The 10,545-nt window shown below is 41.6% G+C and overlaps 1 protein-coding gene across 1 annotated transcript; it reads right to left on the bottom strand.

Moving 5' to 3' along the window:
• Window positions 1-5,322: 5,322 nt before the first annotated feature.
• Window positions 5,323-10,326, bottom strand: LOC134666415 (cytochrome P450 4d2-like). Its single transcript, XM_063523551.1, has 9 exons — window positions 10,136-10,326; window positions 9,465-9,574; window positions 8,257-8,350; window positions 7,895-8,150; window positions 7,592-7,718; window positions 7,278-7,490; window positions 6,381-6,624; window positions 5,876-6,043; window positions 5,323-5,568 (listed from the first exon to the last, which is right to left on the bottom strand). The coding sequence occupies exons 1-9, from the start codon at window positions 10,296-10,298 to the stop codon at window positions 5,405-5,407; spliced, it is 1,539 nt and encodes a 512-aa protein (XP_063379621.1). The 5' UTR covers window positions 10,299-10,326; the 3' UTR covers window positions 5,323-5,404.
• Between the last annotated feature and the right edge of the window lie 219 nt (window positions 10,327-10,545).

Raw genomic sequence — 10,545 nt, 5'->3', positions numbered from 1 at the left:
AATTAAATTAGGTATAGGATACTAAATACAGACATTTCATAATCTCTCTAAGACTATAAATATGCAATCTGAAGACAGTATTTCAAAGGAATTAAATTGTAATTAAATTAAATAAGTCCCACTTCGAGAAGGTGTTCAATCATCAATCAAATCCAACTCGGCTGGTCAGCGATCGGTGCGTGACACGGAAGATCCCAGGATCCGGATAAATTGTGATAAGGTAAAATTAAAACTCATTGACGGCACATTAGAAGTTTACACAAAACACCTACAGTTATGATAGATGTTATTAGGTAGGTATTCATTCGTGTTTTCTACTTATTTTAAAGATATTCATTATTTAATTGTTCTGAAAAATACTGAAAGTAACTATAATTTTTTTTATGTTATTTTGTAGTAGTAACTGGCCTAGTGGAAAAAAAATATATATATCATAATGTGGCCTAATAGAAAAAATTATATATATATCATATTTTCTGATGACAAATATTCAGTTACTTAAGCTGTTCCAGTAATGACTCGTAGGTATGGGTAGGTAACATACCTGGTATCAATATTTTACTTAATGTCGATTTATAGACGTTTAACTGTTCGACGTTACCTGACTATCATGTGCAAGTTCTTAGTTAAGTAGGTTATGCTGTAATAAGAGATGCGCTGCCATTAATATTTGATTCATTAACAGACGAGACGCATTCTGTTAATGGCTGCGCGTAATACCTACTGCCGTATTCGAACTTCAAGATATTCACAAGAGACGATACGTACAATATCCATTCTAGATATGTTATAGTTTAGATATCAACTAGTTCTCTTTTGCAGCGCAATTCGGGCAACCAATGTCACTTGTTTACGTTAGATAGAGTAAGATATCTATTAGATGTGAATTAGATCTCTAAGTTATATCCTGTGGAAATCGTTCAAGAGTATTTCCAGAATCGCGCAAATGTCAAATTTGACAGGTTAGATCTTAAACATATCGTTATCGTATCTTGGTGATCTCTAAAAGATGTCTAATAGATGTCTATTTCATAATCCGAATCGGGCCCCTAAGCTTTTACCTGAATCAATACGGTTTAATTGAACGCCCTACGCATAACAGCCGTTGACCTTGAGACCCATTAAAGATACATTTGTATAAAAATACATACAATCAAGATAATAGCAAAATATTTTAAAATACATTAATTGTAATATAACATTTTTACAGATACTAATTTTATCCAGGAATCCTACAAAAAATAAATAAATATTAGGGTCCATCTTACACAGATCAACCTAGCCCCAAACTAAGCAAAGCTTATACTATGGGTTCTAGGCGACAATATACATACTTATATACATAGATTACAACCATGAACAAATATCTCTGTTATAAGTGTTATAACACAAATGCTGTGTTATAGCACAATTTTGGGACCCGGGTATGTCCTTAAACTACGTCCAAACCAGCGGTGGTAGGTCCCGCAAGGGGCCGCCTGGTTTGCTACCACCCTCCCGCCGGAGTCAGGCTCCAAGCAGCCTTGCTGCGTTTCGTCTATGTGCGGGAGTACCAGTGCCTTTGGGGGATGATTGGCTGTCAGTTGTGTTGCATAATGCCGGTTTTTGGATTCTTGAGTGACGTCGGGCCGAGCGGCTCACGCTGGAGGGTAGCGGGATCCGAGGCACGGTCTTGCCGGTGGCCGACCGCAGGAAGTTGGGGGCCCAATTGTACGACAGCCACGTACGAGAGGCTGCCCCGCCACCTAGCGAAAAATCCTGGAATAGCTCCACCATGCCAGATGGCGACTGGACGGGAGGACCCGGTGGGTTATTTCAGGGGGGCTCGGGCGTCCCCGCAGTCTCCAAGTGAGCTCCTCATTGTCCGGATTAGCTCAAGTGATCCAATTGGTAAACGCAACACCTCGACAGGCATTTTTTCCACCCATCCCACACTCCACAAACATGAAGTCGAAAAGGAAAAAGAATAGGGTTAAACACCGGCTGCACTTCCTCCCACTGAAAGTGCACCTCACCAACATCAGGGGGTTGCACTCAAATATCGATCCGGTCCACCACCATCTTGAAACCGAAAAACCGCACCTATTCTTTTTGACGGAGACGCAAATCAAAACCCCAGCGGACGCGTCGTACCTCAACTACCCAGGCTACTCACTGGAACATAAGTTCAGAGCACGTGCTGGGGTCTGTGTGTACGTCCGCGATGACATTTGCTGCAAGCGTCTCCGTTGCTTTGAGGCTGCCGGGTTTTCCACTTTGTGGATTATGGTTGACTCGGGCTCAGAGAAAACTCTGTATGCCTGTGTCTACCGATCGCACAGCGGAAACCAGGAGACAACTAGGCTCTTTGACCACCTTACTGAGATGGCAGATAAAGCCCAACAGCGGTACCCTGCGGCTCAACTCGTATTCCTTGGGGACTTTAACGCCCACCACGAGGAGTGGCTGTTCCCGTTCAAGAATACCTGCCACGCTGGGAGGGAAGCGCGCAAATTTGCTGTATCCCTAAACCTTACCCAGCTGGTAAATGTTGCGACGCGGATACCGGATGTTACTGACCATACACCCAATTGCCTTGACCTTCTGCTGACAACTGATCCAGACAGGCACTCGGTTTCGGTCTCAGCTCCGCTAGGATCGTCCGATCACTGTCTAGTGAAATCCGTGTCGATCCACTCTCCTCCTGATCTCTGCCCTAGGGGCACGAGGAGAGTATGGCGATACGAGTCAGCGGACTGGGATGAGATGCGGCATTTCTTTGCGTCTTTCCCCTGGGAGCAGGTCTGTTTTTCTTCGGGTGACCCCTCGTGTTCTGCTGAGGGTGTTGCGGATGTGATTCGGCAGGGAATGGAATATTTCATTCCGTTCTCAGACCTATCGCTCGATCACAAGACCCGAGCATGGTACAATTCGGACTGTGCTAGAGCCGAGGCCCTTAAGCAGTCTGCATACCAGGCTTGGGTATTAGCCCGCGATACCAAAGCTGGAGCACAGAGGGTTCGCGCGAGGAAAAAAAGCCTTTAACTCAGCTGCCAAGTCCTGCAAACGGGTGCTTCAAAAGGCTCGATTCGACCACGTCAGTCGAATAGGGGCCAAACTCGCCTCCTACCCTCCTGGTAGCAAGCGGTTCTGGTCCCTGTCGAAAGCGGTCGAATCCAACTTCTGCCGACCCACATTGCCACCTCTGCAGAAACCTGATGGGACACTGGCCCACTCCGCGACAGAGAAAGCTAACTTGTTTGCTTCTCTGTTTGCGAGCAATTCACGTCTAGATGCAGGCTCAAAACTTCCACCTACGCTACCTCAATGCAGTTCCTCTATGCAGAGAATTGCTATACATCAAAAAGAGGTACGCCGAGCTCTGCAGAATCTTGACGTGAATAAGGCCAATGGACCAGACGGTATACCTGCACGTGTACTAAAGCAGTGTGCGCCTGAGTTGTCTCCTGTACTGACACGCCTGTACCGCCTCTCTCTCCAAATAAGAACGGTGCCGAAATCCTGGAAGCTTGCAAACGTGCAGCCAGTACCCAAGAAGGGTAGTCGTGCTGATCCCTGCAATTACCGACCAATCGCCATTACCTCCATGCTCTGTAAAGTCATGGAAAGGGTACTTAACGGCAAGCTGCTGGCATACCTCGAAGCAAATGATCTGCTCAGTGACCGTCAATATGGCTTTCGCCGAGGTCGGTCTACTGGGGATCTTTTAGCGTATGTCACGCACTGCTGCGGCGAGGCCATCGAGAGGAACGGTGAAGCGCTTGCTGTTTCACTGGACATCTCGAAGGCCTTTGACAGGGTTTGGCACGCAAGTCTCCTTAGCATACGGCATCCCTGCTGACTTTTGTAGCTGGCTATCTGATTTCTTGAGTGAACGGTCGATCAGAGTAGTTATTGATGGCTGCTCTTCGGACCTCATGGCCATTGACGCCGGTGTTCCTCAGGGGTCTGTTCTCTCCGCAACCCTTTTCCTGCTCCACATTAACGACATGCTGCAACCCAGCATTGTAGGTTATGCAGATGACAGTACGGTTGTTGAGAGATATTTGGCTAGTGCAGGGGACAGCAGGGAGGATATACGTTCACAGAGAGAGGCCATGGTTGAGCGAATGAACTTGACCCTTAGTCTCGTTTCCCAGTGGGGTGATGACAATCTGGTCACGTTCAATGCCTCCAAAACGCAGACGTGTCTATTTTCCGCAAAACGGAGTCCATTCGACCTGACTCCTTCTTTCCGGGGAGCATCTATACCTATTGCCGACAGCCTGGAACTCCTCGGCATGGAGCTGAGTTCAGTCCTCAGCTTCGGCAGCTTCATTGAGTCTAAAGCTCAAACTGCGGCCAGAAAGCTGGGCGTCCTAAATAAGGTGAAGCGATACTTCACACCTGGACAGCTTCTAACACTTTACAAAGCTCAAGTCCGGTCCTGTATGGAGTATTGCAGCCACCTGTGGGATGGCTCAGCTAAATACCAACTCGCCGCTTTGGACTCAGTGGAGCGCAGAGCCAGGAGGATGATTGGCGACAAGAAGCTAACGGCTAAGCTTCAGTCTTTGGCCCATCGGCGGAAAGTCGCCAGCCTGTCGGTATTCTACAGGCTGCACTTCGGGGAGTGTGCCCAAGAGCTACACGAGCTTATACCACCGTCCCCATTCTACCATCGGACTTTTAGACGCACGGCCGGTTTCCATCCTTACATGGTAGATATTCCACCAATTCGCACGAAGCGCTTTGCTTCTACTTTCCTTATGCGCACTGCCAAGGAATGGAATTCCCTGCCGGCGTCTATATTTCCGTGTTCTTATAACCCGGCAACCTTCAAATCAAGAGTGAACAGGCACCTTCTGGGCGAGCTCGCTCCATCGTAGGCCACGTCTACGCCTCGGCTAGTCTGTGGCCATGAGTAAGCCCATTCATAATAAAAAAAAAAAAATGCCCTTACCGGGATTCGAACCTTCGGCTTCGCAGGCAGGGTCACTATCCACTTAACTAGGCCAGACCGGTCGTCAAATCATACATTAAGTGTTTTATATGAAACCGACAAACGTTGATAGGTAATATTCAGTTTTAATTTAACATCATTTATTTAATGAAATAAATTACATTAGCATAAAGTATATATCTATACCTACTTAACAGCAAAAACCTATAATATAAGCAGTATAGGTAATATGAGACATATTATATTATGACACACATTATATGTAGCACACACATGAGAAACACATGCACACCACACAAGAGCAACTCACAATCACATACTGAGAAATATATCACTTGTAGTAAATCATTCAAAAACTTCAAAAATTTAAAATGCCTACCTATTAAAAACTAAATACTTTGGCAATAACAACGACTGACCAGATTTGCCATTTCTGGCCACAACAACAATTGGACAAGTAATCTAAAGTTGTCTCTTTTTCAATCTTAGTTTGACGCCGTTGACGGATTCGGTTATGATCCTATGAGCGAACTGGGGCTCGTCTCCGGGGGCGCCGGGCAGCACCTCGTACCGACGGAGGAAGTTGGATAGTGTCGCCTTCATCGCCACCCAAGCGTAACGGAAACCTGGAAATAGAAAAGCAATTAGGCAACTTCAATTGCGAGGTTTAAATGTTTGGTTATATTATTTAGCGAATTTATAATAGAACATTGGTGTATTCAACAACGGTTAAGGTATTATTGATTGAGGATAAAACACTTCCTTCTCTATATTTTTAGTTAAATTATAGCTCCTTTCAAAGGTATCAATCAGAGACGTCCATATTAGACGGCCGGTACCGTTTAAACTACTTTTAGAGAGGAATAATATACGCATTGCCCTAAATTATTTCGTTGGTGGTCGTGGGCGTACTTTTTCAACTTGAAGGTTTACCTATGCAATTCCTCGGTCCCGCGCTGAATGGCACAAAAGCGTATGGGTGCAGACTGTTGAAGAACCTCTCTGGCTTGTACTTCTCGGGCTCAGGGAACATCTTCGGGTCGGCGTACAGGGCCTCGTAGTACACGACCACTTGCGTTCCAGAAGGGATGATTCTACCATCTGTGGAAGAAGGATCAGATTATGATATAAACAAATGTAATACCTAAGTTAATTAGAGATATTATTAATGTTACATAAACTGAAAAACGCGAATCTGCACTACAGATTTCGAATTAAAGATGTGTCTGTCGCATGCCCCTGAAAAGGTGGGCCAAAGTGGGTACTAAGAGGAAACCACGTCACACCACAGATGGCCGACGGGGTTAAAGCAGACAAAAAAGGGGATGGTGAGACAATAACATAAAAAAGGCCGCATAGAAAAAAGAGTGGAGGCATTTGCCCACCAGCGGGACACTAAGATGGCTCAAAATTGTCGTAAAAGATAAGGTTATTATACCTTTTAATGGTAAATCATTTTGTAGCTGCCTTCCAATTTTAGTCACAGTGGGGATAACACGGATGCTCTCCTTGATGACAGCCTCGAGGTATTTCATTTCAATGAGATCGTGGTTGGTGGGCTGTCTAAGCTTGTCACTGTTGAATATGGAATTCTGTTCCTCGACTACTCGCTTCTGAATTTCTGGATACTTCGCTAAGCAGTACAGAGTGTGGGCCATCGTCATTGTTGTGGTGTAGTGTCCCTGCGGCACAACAAATATTATTAGTGGTGAAAACATTTTATTTTAACATTTTGATTCTAACATGGTACAAAAACAGAAAATTAGAATAGAAGAATTTTATGGTAGCAGAGGAAAATAAGTTTTTGGCAAAAATTTCATTTTTGGTACAAGCTTTTATCGCTAACTGTACTTTTCTTATGACAGACAACTAATACTCATCGAGACAATTCTAAAAACCCCTAACACAATTAGGTTGCGTTGTTTCATCACAGAGTTCCTATGGCCACATTGGCCACCTCCTGTCTCCATCATCAGATCAGTTCGACAGTACCATATTATTGTATTGTCATCAGAATTATATACAGCTGCCAATTTTCATGACGCTACGATCCTTGGAAGATGGTTAAATTAGTTACCTTAGATTCCATTACATAGTTAGTTACATACAGGTCAAGAGTTCCTATGGCCACCTCCTGTCTCCATCATCAGATCAGTTCAACAGTACCATATTATTGTATTGTCATCAGAACTACATACAACTGCCAATTTTCATGACCCTACGATCCTTAAATTTTAATACTTAAATTTTCACCTAAATCTTTGTCGGTACTATGACGTAAATATCAACGAACAGTATGTAATAATATGTATATTATGCTTTACAAAAATCTTACAGTGAAACAGAGCAGAGTGATTTCTTCATTGATGGTCTCATCCGGAGCAGGATCGCCATTGGGCAGGGTACTTAGAAGAAGGGAGTCGAGAAGGCAAGCCTTTTCCGATACTTTCTCGTGAACCAGAGCGTTGACATCAACGGTAGCGTTTCTGTTGTTGCTCTTAATCTCATCGATGAATTCATTTAGCTTCACTCTTCTGTCACGTATAAGCTGTGTTAAAAAGAACGATCATTATACAAGGAACATTCTTGTTATTTTTTTTACATCGACATAAGTTATAGTACTAGAATTTTTTTAATGATAAAACGTACCTTATCGCTGTAGCCTCTAATTGTTTTGATGGTATCCATCATTTCCCGATAAATTGGTGTCAGTTTAAAGATGAAGCTGATATTCCTCCAGTAAGAGAAATAATTTTCGGTGGCGATTTTGATAACCCTGAAAATGAAACGAAAATGAAATTTGACGAAGTATTTAACAAGTAGCTGGTGAAAATTTCATTCGTTTGCAGTTAATAGTAAAAAAATACAATTTGGGTTCAATTTGTCATGTTAAAGATATATCAAGGGTTTTATGACAATACGGCATGGAGTATTGTAAAAGATATGACTTACCTAGCGCTAGCGTCTAGATATGGGTGGTCAGGATTGGCGAGCATGTTGTGATCGACTCCCATCAATGTGTTGCACAGGATGTCAAACATGAAAGGTCGAAGGTATCTGTATATATCCACAGGGGTTTTATCCACGTATTGGTCGAGCACTTGGTAGAGCGCATCGGTGCGTGAATTGACCGCGTCAACGCGAGCTTCTAGAGTCTTGAAGTGGAAACTAGGAGTCATCAGTTTACGAGTCGATTTCCATCGTTCACCTAAAAAGATAGATAACTTAGATAGAGACTTCGTTTTGTAATTTATGGCTGTTTAACGCTTTGAATCGACAAGTTGCCATTAGATCATATTCTAAGTGTTAATCACCTTCTGATGTTGAGACAGAGTTTCCGAAGAAAGGCATCATAGCAGCGTTCCTTTCAGTGGGCTTGGCCAACTCTGTCGGATGTGCAAGCATCGTCTATAAATAAATAATTTATTAGTTATCACAACATTGCATATAAGTTACCTATCTGATTGTTTTTATTTGTTTTTGTTGATATTATTGATTGTCATTTATTTATTTTTCTTCTTAAGTTAGGTTGTTTATAACATGAATATAAAATTAAAATACAAAAACACATAGAAAACAATAAAAAATTGATTTTATTATTATGTATTTTATTTTTTTAGGTATACAACTGACGACCATTTCTTGAAATGGTTCCCTTTTTTATATGTGAAAATAACATATAATTTCCAATGAGAAATAAATAAATCTTATCTAATCTATCTCTCATATTATATATATGATCTATATAATCTGTGCAAATGCTGGTAGCCGTAAGGTGTGACAAAAAAGCAGAAACAACGCTACGAAGATGACGTTAAAGACAAAGTTTTGTATACATATATAAGTACATCCTAATGTGTCCCTAGTGTATGGCAGGTGTGGAACACTGTGCACTGATTCTGATGCAAATGCGAGGTGTTTTGCACAAAGAGCTCCCAGACAATGGACAGTTGATAACGGACAGTTAAGTTAGAATTTTCCACAATCAAAAGCGCTATGAGAATTCTTTATCGTCGTTTTCCATACCCATTTGAATGTAATGTTTTAAGAAAAACTGAATAATTTTGGTTTATTTCGACGAGGACAATTGATTCAAAAACGAAAAAAAATGCCCCTAGTTGTCATACAACATTTGGAAGTCAGTTGTGAGACGCGGGGTTGGTTCATAAAAATTGTACTTATTATGAAAATGCGTTACAAAACTATCAAAAAATTCCGTCTGTTTTTAAACGAATGGTAATAGTAATTCGGAGTACCTATACCTACCTAGAAAACATCCATATCCGGAACAAATATTCGGAAATATAGGATTTTCGTAATTAATTATCATTATTAATGATTTGCGGTTATAAACATTGTTCAATAATTCCCCACCACGCGTAGCAACAGTAAAATACATTCTAAAAATCATCATTTTGCACAAATTCATAATTCAAACTGATTTTAGTGTTGTTTTACCTGTGAGACGGAAATACAGATTTTTTTAAATACGAGAAGTTTTCTAAAGTAATAGTTTTCTTACCCCGACATCGTCAGATTCACACAGCATAACCCACTCCTCGGCGCCAACCGTCAGACGATAGTTAGTCATGCCGTATTGCCGCCATTTGTCTAATAAGATCTTAGACACACCTGTAAAAGTGACAGAAGTTAATACGAGTATTTGTATAAGGTCGTATAATTTCAACTGGGAAACTTTTCTTTGGGTTTAATGCAATTTCCCTAAAATTAAATAAAAATCTTACTTGTGAATAATTATAAAGAAATGGGTATTCAGTCTAATCAAAATCCAATTATATGACCTTACTAACTAAAGTTCGTCTTAGGTACAGGGTGCGTTGCCAACATGCCAATCGTTTACGATCCGTAGCCAACGAAACGCCACTGTCACTGTCGCACTAATAGGGAAATGTGATAGAGAGACACTAAGCGTTTCGCTGTCGTAGCGCAAGCGATTGTCACCTTGGCTAGGCACCCAGGTATGTACGGTACTTTATGCTAACATTTTTATCACCCCTTGCAATTCTAAAGAAAACGCAGATTTACCCTATTTGACGCAATTATACCGTTACCCTTATCATGATGCCAAATCGTAAATAGGATAATGAACCGGTTGAAATCTTTTTTATCATGAAGTCATAAGTAGCTGGATCACAGAGTAACAGTATCTAAACAATATATACAAGTACTCACCATCAGAATCAAATCCGAGTTCCAGAGCATTTCCAATGATAGGCAGCCCGTCCGATCCATTAAACTTGCTGAGTAGTTTTTTAGCTCGCGTGTTCTTGCGCTTGTAGTCGTAATAGAATACCAGCCCTATGAGCACACACAGGAGGATAGCCACGAGAATCATCGTGATACTGAAAAAAAAAACAAAGTTTCTATAATACAAATAGCTAACATTAATTAGACATTACAAACTTCTACTCCACACCCGAGACATACCCAGGGGAATACACATCCTTTTTGTAAAACAGGAAGTCTTACATATTATTATAGGTATTTATTAAATTTGTAATAATTTACCGTCCCTTTTAAAATACATAAATATAAGTTTTAAATATCAGTAGTACCTACGCGGCTTAAGATCAAAATATTAT

Source organism: Cydia fagiglandana, chromosome 8 (assembly GCF_963556715.1).
Source record: "Cydia fagiglandana chromosome 8, ilCydFagi1.1, whole genome shotgun sequence".
NCBI lineage: Eukaryota > Metazoa > Arthropoda > Insecta > Lepidoptera > Tortricidae > Cydia > Cydia fagiglandana.
This window is presented reverse-complemented; position numbering and strand designations above follow the sequence as displayed.